The sequence below is a fragment of the Salvia splendens genome, chromosome 13 (genome assembly GCF_004379255.2).
Source record: "Salvia splendens isolate huo1 chromosome 13, SspV2, whole genome shotgun sequence".
Taxonomy (NCBI): domain Eukaryota; kingdom Viridiplantae; phylum Streptophyta; class Magnoliopsida; order Lamiales; family Lamiaceae; genus Salvia; species Salvia splendens.
Window position 1 is genome coordinate 25,265,589 of NC_056044.1, and position 18,195 is coordinate 25,283,783.

Genomic DNA, 18,195 nt, shown 5'->3' on the forward strand with positions numbered 1-18,195 from the left:
CCATTTCAGCAACAAATTTTGTTCCATGTCAACATGCATTAAAATTAATGAAAATTAAAAAGTTAAGTTTCCCAATTTAGAAAGTTGAATTATAGAATTGTTGATATGAAGGTAAACTGAGAATGATGTATATACAGTGCCCAAAGAGGGGATGCACCAATTAATGCTAGCCATAGCCATAGCCATAGCCATAGCCATAGACATCGTCATCTCAATTCCTATGGTTCAAATCGATTGATGCGAGTTTAAGAGTAAAATGCACATGTAATTCGTTCTGTGATTGAGATTAACTCGTTAGTCGTCCATAAATTAGTACACAACGCTCATGTAAGCACTTATGTATAACTCTATATCTAAGGTTAACTTTACTACTAGTAGTCTAGTGTAGGGAGTACTAACTTTTGTTGTATTCCCTCCGTTCAGTAGCGGGGGCGTTTCTTTTCGACAAATGATTTAAGAAAAATTGTGTTAAGTGAGTTAAGTAAAAAAATAATAAAGTAGGAAATGAAAAAGGTAAAAAGATGAAAAGAAAATAAAACTACCAAAATGATAAAATGTCTTCACTACTATAGAACGTACCATAATAACAAAATGATTCCACTACTATGGAATGGAGGACGTATAATTTAAGATTTAAAGGCTTCTTTAGAATCAACTTAGCATTTTGGATCAGACATACTTTCCAAACATAAATTGTCAGTATAAAGTGAGTGTCACTACAATAATAAAAAAAATCGTTAAAGACATTTTTTAATGCTATTAAAGACGCTAATTTATGTTTCTTATACACTACCAACACTTTAAAAAGCGTCCTTATTATTGATGTTTCAACTAAAATTAGTTGACACAGATGAAAGCATCCAAAAAAAGTAAAAGATTAAGTTAATTTGTCCTTAATTTAGAAACACTTTCTTTTGCGTCTTAAATTGTTGTTATTTTTTAAAATTTTAGAAAGCAAGTAATTGCGTTTCGATTTTTGTGTCCTTAAAAAATAAGTTTTTTTAGTGTGTATTTGTTACACTTGTCCAACAATCAAGAACGTTAGAATCCAAACAGAAATTTTAACCAGCGCTCATGTAAGCACTTACGCTTACGCATATGAAGTAAGAAAATGAATGTATTTTTGTTCATAACTTTGTCTTTCTGTATTGACATATGTTAGAATGTAATTTTGTCATAGCCCCACAGCAAAGTTATATTTGTCTTTCTTTATTGACATATGTTAAGTTATTTGTCTTTCCTAACATTTGTCAAAGGATATGAGCAAGGATTCCACCGCTGATCATGTTTAAAATAACTTGGCTACAAGGCTGTATACTGATAGGTTAAAGGACAAATATTCAACTTTGTTAGTATTTCGTTTTAACGATTTAATGAAAATATCTCAATCGTATAATAAGTATACGAAAGTATCCAAAGAGTTTAATAGTATTTTATTTTAAAATGTCCTAAAAAATATTTGGCCATCATTTTTTAATGTATCAATAATTTATTCTCGACTTACGTGAAATTTTCCATCAATAAAAATGCTAATTAAGTTGCCCATTTTATCGTTTCCCCTTACCTCACGTATTTCCCCTCAAAAAACCTTTAGAAAATAATTCCAAAATACAAAAAGTATGAGATGAATTTCTTCACCCTCTTTTCGCAGTGCCATTATCAACAGGGGCGGATGCAGAAATAAATATCGATAGAGGCTGAAATTTCTAAATTTTAAGTTGATGTATATTTTTAAGTAATTTAAATAATTTGTAGGGGATTTTACATTAGATTTTACACTAAATTTGACTAAATTTAAAAAAAAATCAATACAAAAAGTCAAAAAAAAATATTTCATTGAGGGCTTAAGCCCCTCCCTCCTTCTCTTTGGTTCCGCCCATGATTATCAATCCAGTCTCCTCTATTCCACCATGCAACCCCCTTCGCCAAGAGTATTGACAAGAAAATGGATCATTTTTATCTTCAGTGTTTCACATTCTCAAAATGCAAAATCATGTGAAATAGTGTGATATATATATTTGCAGGAATATAAAAGATATGCTATATACTACTACTATTGTTTAGTAGATACTCCTTCCATCCCAACTTAAAAGTCATAATTAGTTAGAGCACGGGTTTTAAGAAATGTAAAGAAAAGTGAGTTGAATAAGTTAGTGAAATATGAGTCTCACTTAGAACTCTTAAGTTGGGATAGACGGAAATGGCAAAACAAGACTCTTAAGTTGGGACGGAGGGAGTATTATGGAGCAATTTTCATTTTGTGTGAAATTCACATTCCAATCAAACTAAATTTTTCCATATATTCCATTAGTTTGTCTTCTTAACTATTTTCTTCAAACTATAATACTCTCTGTCTCATGATAGATGTCACACTTTCTTTTTAAGTTTGTCTCACAATAGATGTCACATTTTATTTTTTTTAAAAAAAATTATCTCTAGCATCAATATATAAATATAGTACTATTTTATTTGTCAGCTTCACACACAAAATAAAATCTCCTAAAATCTCGTGCCATTATCCAAGTGTATCATCTATTACAGAGAGAGGGAGTATTTCCAACAAACTTTAATACAACTATTTAATTGTGGTATTATGAGTATATTTACGAAATTTGATAGCCAAATTTTAACGTGAATTGTGGGAGTTATTCGTGAATAAAGGGTCCATAAAAGTATAAATAATGTGAGTAAAAGAATAAATTAAGGAATGAGGCGTGCGTGATCATCTCAAATAGCAATTCATCAACAATCCCCACTATAAGACGGAAAAGCCTTAGTCCAAGACAAACAAAGAGCTAAAGTTGAAAGAAAAAATAGGCATAGCAAAGAAGCATGTCCATTTCCATGGAATCTCTTCACATCGTGTTGCTCCCATTAATGGCCCAGGGTCACATAATCCCAATGATCCACATGGCCAAACTCTTATCCAAACGCGGTGTCCGAGTCTCCATCTTCCTCACACCCCTCACCGCCTCCCGCTTCCACCGCGCCGCCTCAAAAATCCACCTCCTCACAGTCCGTTTCCCCTGCGAGGAAACCGGCCTCCCCCCCGGCTGCGAGAGCGCCGAGCTCCTCCCCTCCTTCTCCCTCCTCCCCAACTTCTTGAACGCCATCAACCTCCTCCAAAAACCCATCGAATCCCTCCTCCACCGCCTCTCCCCTCCTCCCTCCTCCCTCATCTGCGACAAGCACATCCTCTGGACTCTCCAAACCACCAACACCTTCCACATCCCGCGGATCGTCTTCGACGGCATGAGCTGCTTCTCTCAAGTCGTCACTCACCACATCTATGCCTCCAAAATCCACCAAACCCTCCCTCCAACACACCTCTTCACCGTCCCTAATCTCCCTAACAACATCCAGTTCTCCCAATCACAGCTCCCGGGATTGTTCAATCCCGGGCCCACCGACATCAAGGGCTACCGCGAACGCCTCAAGGAGACCGAGGCTCTATCCTACGGCCTCGTCGTCAACACCTTCCAAGAACTCGAAAACGGATACGTGGATGAGTTCCGCAAGCTCGAAAGAGGAAAGATTTGGTGTATTGGGCCCTTATCCTTATCCTTATCCGTATCCGATGATGATGATGATACTAATCCCATATCCGATCATGACTGCTTGAAATGGCTGGATGACAAGAAGCCCGGGAGCGTCGTGTACGCCTGCCTCGGCAGCCTGAGCCGCCTCTCGCGAGCTCAGTTCACTGAGCTCGCGCTAGGGTTGGAGGAAACCGGGCGTGATTTTATGTTGGTGGTGAAATTTGACACGGGGATCGAGAGATGGATGGATGAGGATGGGATTGAGGCGAGGGTTGAGGGGAGAGGGTTTTTCCTCCGAGGCTGGGCGCCTCAGGTGGCTATCCTGAGGCACCCGGCCGTGGGGGGTTTTTTGACACACTGTGGGTGGAACTCGACTCTAGAGGGGATATCGGCGGGCGTGCCAATGGTGACGTGGCCTTTGTTTGCGGAGCAGTTTTTGAATGAGAAGGTGGTGGTGGAGGTGCATGAGATTGGGGTGAGGGTGGGGGCGAGGGGGGTGGTGCATTTGGGGGTGGAGGAGAAGGGTGAGGATAGAGTGGGGAGGGATGGGATTAGGGAGGCGGTTGAGAGGGTGATGGATGTCGGAGAGGAAGGGTGTGCGAGGAGGAAGAGAGCCAAGGAGCTGGGAGAAATGGCTAGGACGTCTGTCAGGGAAGGTGGATCTTCTTATCGAAACATTACATACCTAATTCAGGACATTGCAAATTCCATGATCGGACACAGCTCAACAAATTAGACAAGCTTCGATATGTAATCAAAATAATTTTATTATTTTGAAATCGAATAGTTTAGATTGTGTACCGAATTAAATGATCCCTTTATTCGGTTCATTTTTTATTTTTTTATTTTTGCTTGCAAATTTATAACAGAATGGCAAAACACATCGTTGAGTCCATATATACTTTTATCATTTGTTTCGTTGGATTAGTTCTTGTCTCGATCCCATTAAAAAGAAACATTTCCTAAATGTAAATAACATCATCTCTAAATGTAAATAACATTTTCTAAATGTTTGTGTCGACTGCGTTCCCGATGTGGTCTCGGTTTGAGGGGAGGTTTGTTGGGTTACAAACCTATCCCACATCGGATGAGTGAGGGAAGTTGGAAGGTGTATATAATTCCTGTCCAACCCCAATTAGTTTGAGGCCTAGTGGGAGTGACCAAAAAATAAATCCGACCCAAAGCGGACAATATCAAACTAATGTTGCAGTCGACTATCCTAACATTATTAACTCACAAAACAACACTACATTAAATTCCTTCCTGGAAACCATCCTTCCTGGAAACCAAATGTTTTATATTTATTGGGACGAACACAATATTATTTTTATTTTAATAAATTCTTCTACTATTGTACTTAGGATCCTTATTTAATGGAGCTGACAAAAGATTTCTAGTCCAGCTTAATGCGTAAACTCAATTTCAAACCATTCCTGCATAGGCTTCAATTTCTTGTCCAAGAAAAAGAATAAAAAAGCTTGTTCAACTCGCTCTGCAGATTTCCTTTACAAATTTCTTTATATTTATTGGGACGAACACAATATTATTTTTATTTTAATAAATTCTTCTACTATTGTACTTAGGATCCTTATTTAATGGAGCTGACAAAAGATTTCTAGTCCAGCTTAATGCGTAAACTCAATTTCAAACCATTCCTGCATAAGCTTCAATTTCTTGTCCAAGAAAAAGAATAAAAAAGCTAGTTCAACTCGCTCTGCAGATTTCCTTTACAAATTTCTTTATATTTATTGGGACGAACACAATATTATTTTTATTTTAATAAATTCTTCTACTATTGTACTTAGGATCCTTATTTAATGGAGCTGACAAAAGATTTCTAGTCCAGCTTAATGCGTAAACTCAATTTCAAACCATTCCTGCATAGGCTTCAATTTATTGTCCAAGAAAAAGAATAAAAAAGCTTGTTCAACTCGCTCTGCAGATTTCCTTTACAAATTTCTTTATATTTATTGGGACGAACACAATATTATTTTTATTTTAATAAATTCTTCTACTATTGTACTTAGGATCCTTATTTAATGGAGCTGACAAAAGATTTCTAGTCCAGCTTAATGCGTAAACTCAATTTCAAACCATTCCTGCATAGGCTTCAATTTCTTGTCCAAGAAAAAGAATAAAAAAGCTTGTTCAACTCGCTCTGCAGATTTCCTTTACAAATTTCTTTATATTTATTGGGACGAACACAATATTATTTTTATTTTAATAAATTCTTCTACTATTGTACTTAGGATCCTTATTTAATGGAGCTGACAAAAGATTTCTAGTCCAGCTTAATGCGTAAACTCAATTTCAAACCATTCCTGCATAGGCTTCAATTTCTTGTCCAAGAAAAAGAATAAAAAAGCTAGTTCAACTCGCTATGCAGATTTCCTTTACAAATTTCTTTATATTTATTGGGACGAACACAATATTATTTTTATTTTAATAAATTCTTCTACTATTGTACTTAGGATCCTTATTTAATGGAGCTGACAAAAGATTTCTAGTCCAGCTTAATGCGTAAACTCAATTTCAAACCATTCCTGCATAGGCTTCAATTTCTTGTCCAAGAAAAAGAATAAAAAAGCTTGTTCAACTCGCTCTGCAGATTTCCTTTACAAATTTCTTTATATTTATTGGGACGAACACAATATTATTTTTATTTTAATAAATTCTTCTACTATTGTACTTAGGATCCTTATTTAATGGAGCTGACAAAAGATTTCTAGTCCAGCTTAATGCGTAAACTCAATTTCAAACCATTCCTGCATAGGCTTCAATTTCTTGTCCAAGAAAAAGAATAAAAAAGCATGCGTAAACTCAATTTCCTTTACAAATTTCTTCTGGAATTGTCAGAGCATGCGCAGCGGTGGCGTCCGTCGCCACCGCCGTCCGCGCCGCTGGCACGGACGCCATCCGCCGCCGCTGCGCTCGCGCCGCTGGCACGGCGCTGCTCGATGTATCGAGCACGTCCGTGCCAGCGGACGCACACGTGGCGGCACGGGATTGGGCAACGGCGTAGCCGTTGCATTCAAACTTTTTTTTATTTAATTATAAATAATGCTAAAAAAAAATATTTTCCAAATCCCAAAAATATGGCCGTTTTTTTCCCGTTTTTCTGAATTTTTTTGATTTTTTTTATTTTTTTTCCCAAAATCATCTATAAATACACACATTCATCACTCATTTATCACATCAATTCATCTCTCATTCATCTCTCATTCATAATTCTTATACAAACTATCAACACATTCAACCTTCACTCAAAACATCAAATGGATTTCACTCATCTCATGGCGGAAGCGGAGCGCGAAGAACAAGAATACTACGAGCAACATCGTGCCGCTTACGAAGCCGGAAGCTCAACAGCGAGGTCTCCCCCACGCCGAGGCGAGCATACGACGGTTGGCCAGAGGATAGAGACAATACACACAATGCGCGATACTCGAATCCACAATCAACTACAAGGAGACCTAATCAACCATATGTGGGCGAAATTCGGCAACGAGTAGTGGTTTTTTTAATTTTTAGGATTTTAATTATGTAATTTTTAATTTTTAGGATTTTAATTATGTAATTTTTCATTTTTAGGATTTTAATTATGTAATGTTTAATTTTATTTGTCATTTGTAATATTTATTGTGGTTTTTAAATGAATTTTAATATTATGGAAATGTTATTGTTTAATTGAATTTTAAATTAATTGTGCTCGTCATTGCGGAAGAGCACAGTTTTGGGTGTTGTGCTCTTGCCAGAGAGCAGGCATGAATAGTACCGCCCGGGCCCACAACCGTGCCGCTGGCAAGAGCACGGTTGTGGATGCTCTCAAGCTTCATCAAATATGGCTACTCAATCCGTTTGCCTCCTATGAACAATCTTTTTTTCGTTTAAAATTTTTAATAATAGGTTAATTGATCAACTGAAGGAAAAGTTAATAATTTTGTTAGTTCCTTTCATTTCATGGTATCAATATGAAAGTAAAAAATCTAATAATACAAAAAAATTGTACAAAAATTCTAATAAAACAGATTATCAGAGTATATGGAGTTAATGATGTGTGAGCTGGAAACCAAATTTTGAACTTTTCTGGAAATAATTACTCATTTGTCCTTGGTTTTTTAGATTTTTTGCGTGAGAAATGTATGAGCTGCTATGGACCACATAAACCTTATCAACTGTTTTTTTCTGCCAAGTTCATATTCTTTCATAAAGCGACCTTTCATTATGACAGTTCAACGGAAACAAAAGATGCCAACCACATAATTTCTCCACTCCAATCATATAAACATCATCATTCACCCTAGAAGAAAAAAACAAACAAGGCCGTCTCGAGCTCATCGACCAATGGCTACCAAACCCCACCCTCTCCACTTCCTTCTCATCCCACTCATGTCGCAGAGCCACATGGACTCCCTAACCTCCATGGACCTCGCCCCCCGTGTTCTTCGCGGCGTGCGAGATGTGTTGAGTTTATTAAACTCAATTACTTCAATATTAAGAAAAATGATGAAGCTGCTGCATCACCACCTCATAATAGTGGTGAAAATTTTGTGATTTCTCATGGCTAAAAAGATGCTTACAAATCCTCTACGTTATATAATGGAAGAATACTTATTTGTTCATGAAAGGATATAGGCTAGATTAGATTAATATGGATTAAATAATTATAGTTGGGCTACAATTATAATTAGTCCATAAGCCCAACAATCTAATAACCCTAATGACTCTTTGTCTATATATAATGGTTATTTATTCTCCATTGTGTGAGAAGAGAAATAGCGTAACATTAGAGAGAAAATACGAAAAGCTTTGTAGAGAATTCCTAGCTTTCTCTATAGAGCGATTGTACCGAGGAATTGTTCCTGCATCGGATCATAATACACGTGGACCTCGATAGTAGTGGATTCAACTTGCAGGACACAATCGAAGAAGAAAACAACACAACAAGTAAGATTTAGTTCCGTTGTGTATTACGTACTCAACTTGCAAAATGATTATGAATCTAGATCTGTTATTCTTGTCTGCAATTTCCGCTGCGCTCATTAGATGAACACAAGAATTACTAACAGTGGTATCAGAGCCCGGGGCTTGATTCATAATTAATTTTGTTTCCTAATTAATTTGTGGATGATTTTGGAAATCAAAACTCTGATTTGATTCATTTAATTGATCTGTGAAAATTATTCAATTTTGAATATGTATCTAGTTAGTTTCGAACTGACGATATAATATATTAATTAGATTAATAGATTGTGATTCTAAAAGTAAGGTGAAGATTTGCTGATCAGATGCGCATTATATCTCGTGAATGAATCAGAGAATTGGATAAACCCATAATCCAAATTAATAATAATAATATATTTATTATTATGAGTATCAAGTAATCTACTGCAACATCGTTACTTTTAAATAATGATATTCCACAACAATGTTGTTGCTGTGACTATTCATCGACTGTTCGAGCTGCGATTTCGGCGACTTTGCAGTAGCTGCTGAAGCTGGGGGAGAGCGATTGTGCCGTGGTCCTCGGCTTTGAGCCCATGGCGGCAGCGGTTGTCGCGGGGATCCTCGGCTTTGCGCCCATGGCGGCGGTGAGTGGCGATGGGCTGCAGAGTTGGTGGAATAAATACGGCGTGAAGGCAGCACCACAGAGGGGCGTCTGTTCTTTTCCGAGAACCCTAGCGGGTTTTGAAGATCCGGGTCGGATCCGAATTGTGGTTTTGTTCACTGTAAATCACATTATTAATTTAGAATTAATAATATTAATCAAGCCAATAACTTATTTACTATCATTATTTTGAATAATAATAGTAAATTAGTTTTAATATTGTTTTAGAGTTAATATTAAATATTTGTTTATATTAGTTTGGAATTGATATAAATTAGATGATGAATTAATTAATTGGATTAATGAGCTAGAATTTGTTAATATTATTATTTTGGAATAATAAATAATATATGTGCTTGATGATGATTTGAAATTATTACTTGATTTATAAATTTATTAATTTAGAATTAATATAGATTGGATTAGTTTCGTTAATTAGATTAACAAATTGGGACATAGTTATCATCTGGAAATGATATATACTCCACAACACAATATTAATTTGGAATTAATATTAAATATGTATAATTATATTAATTTAGAATTAATATAATTAAATCCACATTTAATTAGAGAATAAAATTTGATTTTATTTGGTGAGCATTATTTGATATCTTATGTGATAAGCATGCTATTTGATTTTATGCTTATTTTTTTAACTATAGTAGTTAGAGACCGCTTTATTGTCTGGGTACGCGGCGCCCAGTATGTGTAGTCCGTGTTATATTATGTCTGGGTAGGCGGCACCCAGTATGTGTAGTCCGTGTTATACTATGTCTGGGTAGGCGGCGCCCAGTAATTGTTTGAAGTTTAATATTAGATATTATATTCACAGAACTAGTATCACACTTTTCCCCACAAAATATAAGTCTTGTTTTGAAACAAACGCGTCGTCCATCACAATTGTTTGATGTTCCTAGTCTTTTCGACCACGAGTTTTACGCCCTCGCGTTTACTCTAAATCTACAAGGTTTAGGCTCATTCATAGATGCATGGTTGGCATCGTGTGATGGGGTTGACTTGCTTAAATTATTTTGAGTAGCCCTCGCAACCAGAATAATTTATGGACGTATATTAATTAGATTAATAAACCAAGAATTGTAAAATTGTTGTTACAATTGGCTTGGAGGCCTACCTGGTGATATTATTGTAGTCATCAGCCCTCGCAGAGGCTACAACTATATAGACTTGGATCTTGGACCACTAAAATTTATATTCGATATAAATTCGTATTTTATGTTTGGGGTCATAATATATGTTAAAATTAGTGGGAGCTAATCAATACAATAAACCCTTGTCTGATTAGTGATACAAATGTGATCTTTATATGCTTTTCTGATTTGCTTTCATTTTAATTCCTGTTCAGATAAAATGTCAAACTTGGCTTACAAATGTTTGATGGAAACAAATAAGTTGACTGGGTCAAATTTCACGGATTGGCTCCGTTGTTTGCGCTTGGTGCTAAGGCATGACAAGGTTGAGTATGTCCTGGACAAACCAATCGGTGTCATCCCCGATAAGGAATCTCTTGAGTTTGCTACGTTTGACGTTGAAGCTCATCAGAAACACATTGATAATGCTTCTGATGCTCAGTGTGTCATGTTGTCATCTATGAGTTTGGAACTGCAAAGACAACATGAACACATGTTTCCATATGAAATGCTAAAGCACTTGAAGAGTTTGTATGCTTCACAAGCTCAAACTATGGAGTATGAGATACTTCGCGATCTCTTCAACTGCAAGCTTCATGATGGAAGCAAGGTTTCTGAGCATGTGCTGAAAATGATTGGTTTGATTGAGAGGTTAGCATCGAATGGAACAGTGCTCCCCGCAAATGTCTCAACAAATCTAATTTTGCAGTCTCTTCCTAGTAGTTTTGAGAATTTCATTGTGAATTTCAACATGAACAACACGAAGGTTGGGCTGCCAGAGCTGCACAATAAGCTTAAGACTTATGAGTCTTCCACTGCTAAGGTAAAATCTGTGCTCATGGTGAGCTCTTCTGCGAAATCTTCGAAATGGAAGAATAAGCAGCAACAGAAGAAGAAAGCATCTAAGGATGCTGTTCTAAAGCCTAAGAGTGGAGGGGCCAATAAGAAGTCGAAATTATCAAAGGATGAGTGTCTTTTCTGTCATGAGAAGGGACACTGGAAGAGAGACTGCCCAAAATTCAAGGCACAAGGTGCAGAAAGTGGGAGCTCAGGTATGTTTGTCATTGAGATAAATATGTCTATGAATAATTCACAATCTTGGGTATTAGATACAACTTGTGGCTCACACATTTGTAATAATGTGCAGGGGCTAAGTGACTGCAAGAAAGTGAGACCTGGGGAAGTTGATTTGCGTGTTGGAAATGGAGCAAGAGTTGCTGCCAAACGCGTGGGAACTTATAGATTAGATCTTCCCTCAGGACATAGACTAGATTTACATAATTGTTATTTTGTTTCAGTTGTTTCAAAGAATATTATTTTCATTCCGATGTTAGACATTGAAGGTTTTTCCTTCCATTTTGCAAACAACAGATGCTTGTTTTCTTTTAATGGATTGTTTTATGGAAATGCCACTTTTGAAAATGATTATATACGCTTGAATACGAACAAAATATTCTCAATGTGCAAAACAAGAGACCTAAGCTAAGTAATACGAATAATGCAACTTATATTTGGCATTGCAGACTTGGTCATATTAATGAGAAAAGAATAGCAAGATTGAGAAAGTTAGACTATCTCACTTCATTTGATTTAGAATCCTATGGAGCTTGTGAATTCTGTCTCAAAGGAAATTGACAAGTAAACCATTTTCTGGGAAAGGAGTGCATGCCAAAGATTTGCTAGAGTTGATTCACACAGTTGTGTGTGGACCGTTTCCAACTCAAGCAATGATGACTGATAAATTGGAAACTAAAGTGAGAAATGTTATCTTGTGGGATATCCTAAAGAAACTAAAGGGTACGATTTATACTGTCCTAAAAATCACAAGGTGATAACATCAACGAATGTGACGTTCCTTGAAGACCGTTATGTCTGCAAGGAATAAGGTCAAAATACAGTAGATCTTGAAGAAATTCAAGAACCACAAGTTAACAATGAGGATGAGGTATTATCCACTGGATTGGACAATAACTCAGTGGGAGTTTTGATGATCTATTGGGAGGGGAAATTACTCTTAGAGAGGACCTTAGAGAGACTCTCGAAAGACCACCTCAAGACAATGAGATGCATCAAACACAAGATGATACAATAGTTGCATCACATCTACCTCAAGAAGATCATAGTGATATTCTTGAACCTTCTCACATACAGAATGAACAGCCTGAACCATCTATGGACTTAAGCAAGCTTCGAGGAGAGACAACATGATCTTCTTACGTAGACAAGTTGCTAAGGCGCTTCTCAATGGAGAACTCTAAGAAATGTTTTCTTCCTATGGGACATGGCATTGTATTGTCAAAGAAGGATTGTCCTTCTAATGACAAAGAAAGAGACAACATGAAAAGGATCCCGTATGCTTCGGCTATAGGATGTATTATGTATGCCATGATTTCTACTAGGCCAGATGTGGCCTATGCGCTTAGCATGACAGGCAGATTTCAGCAAAATCTCGGTGAGGAACATTGGAAAACTGTTAAGACTATTCTTAAGTACCTTAGAAGGACTAAAGAATATTTCTTAGTCTATAATGGACAATCAGAGTTATCAGTTACTGGGTACACTGATGCTAGTTTCCAAACAGACCATGACGACTATAAGTCTCAGTCTGGATATGGTTTTGTCCTCAATGGTGGAGCAGTGAGTTGGAATAGTTCCAAACAAGGTACAACTGCCGATTCCACCACCGAAGTCGAGTATATTGCTGCATCTGAAGCTGCCAAAGAAGTTGTTGCTTTGTTAGAGTTCGTTAAAGAACTGAGTGTCATTCCGAGTGCCAATAGTGCAATACATTTGTATTGTGACAACACTGGTGCTGTTGCGCAAGCAAAAGAACCCAGAGCTACGAACAGGAACAAGCATGTTCCTAGAAGATATCATCTGATCAGAGAAATAATTGAAAGAGGCGACATAAAATTAGAAAGAGTACCCACTGATGATAACTTGGCTGATCCTTTCACCAAACCGTTATGTATAGCAAAACACAACAAGCACTTTGAGAGCTTAGGTGTTAAGCATCTTGGTAGATGACTTTGAATCAGTGGGAGTTACAGTTTTATATGTCTTAGAAACATTTTGTGTTGGGACAATATTACTTGATCACATTATATGAAAATTTTATTTTCTATGGGTTTTGTGCACTTATTGGAATAATTGTTTTAAATGTTTGATTTTATTCTAAATATTTGTTCCCTTGAATTATGACTGTCGTTAATGGTGTGAGACATTAATGATATAGTATAATTCTAAAATAGCCCTAACCAATGATCATCAAGAATGTGATATTGATGATATGTTATAGGTTAGCATGGGGTTTGCATCACATTCTTCGAGAACTTAGTTGTTCTCACAACTATGAGATATTAGATACTCGTGATGGACACATGGTATACTTTGGAGAGTATTGGTATACCCTACTATTAAACTGTTTTGTTGAGTGTCTACAGTTTATTAGTGCATGAAGTATGTAATAGTCCTTGGATCTGAGGTCATTACACATTTTGTTTGTTGAGTGGTGTGCTTTGACCTTGTACAACGCTTTGCCTCCCCTCGGAGGATTAAGACACGGACTTGTGTTGGGTACATCATAAGATAAATGGAAATGGTAGTTGAGCCAAGAATGAGATTCATTCCTCGATTAGAATTTCGAGAGAACACTCAAATTCTCTATATTACTTGACCATTAAGTCATTGGCCAATGCAAAGATATATTCAATTAAAGTAATTGAATATGATCGAATGGGTCATTTAATAAAGATGAGATAAAGTGATTGAGCTATTTGGATGACACATGACAAATCTTAGGCTCAATCGGGTGGTTCGTGAATGAAAGGATATTACTATAAACTTTGTGTAAAGGTTTGTTTACCGAATTCACGTAAACGTCCGTCATATATCGAGCTACGCTGCCAACGCAGTCTAGGAGTTTTGTGCAGACTTCGATTAGATCGTCGTCGATAATGGGGGCCTAAAGGGTCACACTATAAGTGTATTTTGGATCCGCTCAAGGGTACAAAGTTGGAACTGCGTATTATATCTAATGCTAGTCCAAGTGGGAGATTGAAAGGATATGGGCTAGATTAGATTAATATGGATTAAATAATTATAGTTGGGCTACAATTATAATTAGTCCATAAGCCCAACAATCTAATAACCCTAATGACTCTTTGTCTATATATAATGGTTATTTATTCTCCATTGTGTGAGAAGAGAAATAGCGTAACATTAGAGAGAAAATACGAAAAGCTTTGTAGAGAATTCCTAGCTTTCTCTATAGAGCGATTGTACCGAGGAATTGTTCCTGCATCGGATCATAATACACGTGGACCTCGATAGTAGTGGATTCAACTTGCAGGACACAATCGAAGAAGAAAACAACATAACAAGTAAGATTTAGTTCCGTTGTGTATTACGTACTCAACTTGCAAAATGATTATGAATCTAGATCTGTTATTCTTGTCTGCAATTTCCGCTGCGCTCATTAGATGAACACAAGAATTACTAACAATTCATAGTCAAAATGAAGCCACAATCCAAGTATGTAATAGGCGGTGGAATATATGGTTCAATGGCGGATCACCGATTTAATAATCGTGGGGTCGAATTAGACAAGATAATAAATATAATATTAGATATATTTATGCAAAAATACATAAAATATAAATATCACAATCTTTTGTTATGCGGTATAGTTTACTTTTACGAATATCAATATTTTGAAATCGATTCAAATTTTTTCATTGGGAATAGTTGCAAACACCCTCCTTCTAATTCTATACCATTAAAATGGCATTCAACCAGTCATCTTTTATCTTATTTTGTAGCTCTGACTTCACAAATTTTATTATTGAAAACACTCTTTCAACATATATTGTGTTGTTTTTTCATTACCGGTATAAAGTAAGATCAATTTAATCCTTCGACAAACCAATGGGGATTACTAAAAGTAAGATAACACGATCAATCCTCTAAAAAATTATAATTTATATTCTCTCTTTAATACTCCCTTCGTCCCATAGTAGATGTCACACTTGGGAGATGTCACGAGATTTTAGAAGACGTTATTTTGTGTGTTAAGTGGTGAGAGAATATATAATTTTATAATTGATATGAGAAGGAACTTTTTCCAAAAGAGAAAATGTGACATCTTTTGTGAGACAAATTAAAAAGGAAAGTGTAACATCTACTATTGGACGGAGGGAGTACTAATTAATCACATTCTATAACATTTTGAATTTAATCTCATTAAGGATAAGATAAATAAAACAATTAAATCAATAATTTAAAATTTAAATGCTTTATGAATACTTATTAGGCGTTAAACAATGGGTGGTAGGCCCATTTTGTGCCAACTTAAGTAGTACTACTCCTACTATATAAAATATATTGGAACTTGTGCCACCTTAATTAGTATGTGAGGTAGGCCCATTTTATGAAGCCCAATTACTTGGTAAGAATCAATTGTTTCTATCTTCTTCTCGGCAGCAGATTTAGCTCACAGCAGCGAGCCAGTCAGCCAGAGACTTAGGGCAGGGGAGTTGGCGCCGTGGGGTCGGCAGTTGAGGGAGGGTAATATCCGGCGATTCTACGACGATGGTGGTGGGGTCGGCCGACCCCATCCGACCCCACCTGGATCCGCTGATATGGTTAGTATGTGATGGCTTTCTAATCAAGCTAATCACGACACGAAGTGGATACGTGTATACTAGGTAGCTAGTTTATCCATCTTTGAATATCTATAAATAGGTGTAGTTGTAGTTCTTTGTATCATCAAGAAAAGAAGAGAATTGAGTGAGTTAGAGAGAAAGAGTCGTAGTTCAAGTTAGAAAGAGTGAAGAGTGTTTTGTAGTGCTGAAGCATTGTTTGTGTGTATTTTGTAATCCCTTTTGTGACAAGCCTATTAATATTTATCCTCCATATTTCATCCTTGTCGAGTGCTCCTATATTTTGTGTGTCAAATATCCAACAACATGCTCGAGGCGCCGCTGCTGAAGCTGATGGCCAAGCTGCGTCTGAGGCCGAGCTGCATGGTCTCCACCAACGCTCCGCCTTGGACGCAGAGGGTCGCAGACAGCTTCAGCATTCCAAGGTATATCTTCGAAACCATATCGTGCTTCACTCTGTTATGCTCCCACGTGCTGTCTCTTGACAGCACGCGTGAGATGATCACGGTAGCAGAATCCGGCTCAGAGCCGTTTCTGGTGCCGGATATACCCCACAGAATCGAGCTCACCAAGGCGCAGATGCCGCAGCAGGCCAAGAAGAAATCTGCTGACGATAACATTGACACAATCATTGATCAGATTAAAAAAGCTCGAAGCTCTTCAGCTTCGAGGAGATTGAGTCTGGATATGTTGAGGGGTATGCAAAGGTGGCACGAGCGCTCTGGTGCATCGGCCCAGTGTCCGTGTACAACAAGAGACCCAACAACGAGAAACTCGACAGAGGAAACAAGGCCTCCATCGACGAGCGCCAATGCATGTCGTGGCTCGACTGTAAAGAAACCGGGACGGTCATCTACGCGTGTTTCGGAAGCTTATGCCGAATCTCAGCTGCGCAGATCAAGGAGATGGGGTTAGGGCTGGAGGCCTCGGGTTTCCCTTTCATTTGGATCATAAGAGATGCTTCTCTAACCGCAGAAGTTGTGGAATGGTTGGAGGAAGAGAAGGGTAATAATCTGGAGCAGAAAGTTTGAGAGAGGGGACTAATTATTCGGGGGTGGGGCCCGCAGATGATGATACTGTCGCACGCGTCGGTGGGAGGGTTTCTGACCCACGGGCGTGCCCATGATAACATGGCCCATGTTCGCGGAGCAGTTTTACAACGAGAAGTTCATCGTGCACGTGGTTGGGATCGGGGTGGAGGCGGGAGATGAGGAGGGTGCGTTTGTGAAGTGGGATCAGGTGAAGAGGTCGATTGAGGAGTTGATGGAGGGAAGAGAGAGAAGAAAAAGAGCAAAGGAGTTGGGGGAAAGGACGAGGGAGGCGTCGGAAGGAGGGTCTTCTTACAGGAATATTACGTTGTTAATTCAAGATGTAGAGCAGCAAGTTATGGAATTAGGAGGTAGGCCATTGTTGGAAGAAACTTTAGCTTAGTGATGTTAAAATTAATTTTGACCCTTTTTTTTTAAATGAATTCTTATTAGTGGTTGTCATGGTAAAACGACTGAAATTTGAAAATTAATTAAGCCACCACAGAGTTAATTAATTTAAGATTGCATTTGCATGACAGGTGCTTGGTTTGTTTTAAAGTTTGAAATAAGGCTTATCAAATTATAAACACAATACTTTAAAAGCAACAATCTTCATAAAATGTGTCCAGATTTTGGTTCACTAAGATGCTAAGAAATATGATCAACTTAAAATCCGTGCAGTGCGCACCGAAGATGGCTCCCCGCAGGGATTCCCCAGAAGACTATTACTATCACGACATAGAAAACTCGGTTTATCGTGACTATAATTAGATTGACATAAAAAACTCAGTTTATCGTGACTATAAGATGATTAAAGAAGCGAAGAAGAAACATTGGCACAAATATCGTGACTATAAGATGATTAAAGAAGCGAAGAAGAAACATTGGCACAAATAAATCATTATATACTACTCCCTCCGTCCCATAAAAATATAGGTCATTTAGAGTTAACACGTGTTTTAATGAGTAATTGGTAAAGTAAGAGAAAATGAGAAAAAGTAGTTGAAATTGTATAGTAAATGGTTGGAGCCATAAATGATACTCCCTCTGTCCCTCTGTAGCTGAGTCGCATTCCTTTTTGGATTGTCTCACTGTAGCTGAGTCATTTACTTTTTTGACAAAAAGTACTTTACTCTCTTTAACTTTTTCCTTTCTACTTTATTCTCCTTTTACTTAACTTATTTAAAACATTTTTCTTAAATTTCGTGC

General features: G+C 37.3%; 1 protein-coding gene and 1 pseudogene across 1 annotated transcript; both read left to right on the top strand.

The window, feature by feature from the left end:
* The first annotated feature begins 2,724 nt into the window (after positions 1–2,724).
* Positions 2,725–4,449, top strand: LOC121762608 (UDP-glycosyltransferase 73E1-like). The gene has a single exon (XM_042158556.1). It carries the CDS (start codon positions 2,833–2,835, stop codon positions 4,273–4,275), a length of 1,443 nt encoding a protein of 480 aa, XP_042014490.1. The 5' UTR covers positions 2,725–2,832; the 3' UTR covers positions 4,276–4,449.
* Positions 4,450–16,140: 11,691 nt separating this feature from the next.
* On the top strand, positions 16,141–17,389 carry LOC121760768 (annotated as a pseudogene).
* Positions 17,390–18,195: the final 806 nt, after the last annotated feature.

What these genes read in the sequence shown, in the direction of transcription:
- LOC121762608 (XM_042158556.1), top strand. Translation starts at nt 2,833, where the DNA reads ATGTCCATTTCCATGGAATCTCTTCACATCGTGTTGCTCCCATTAATG.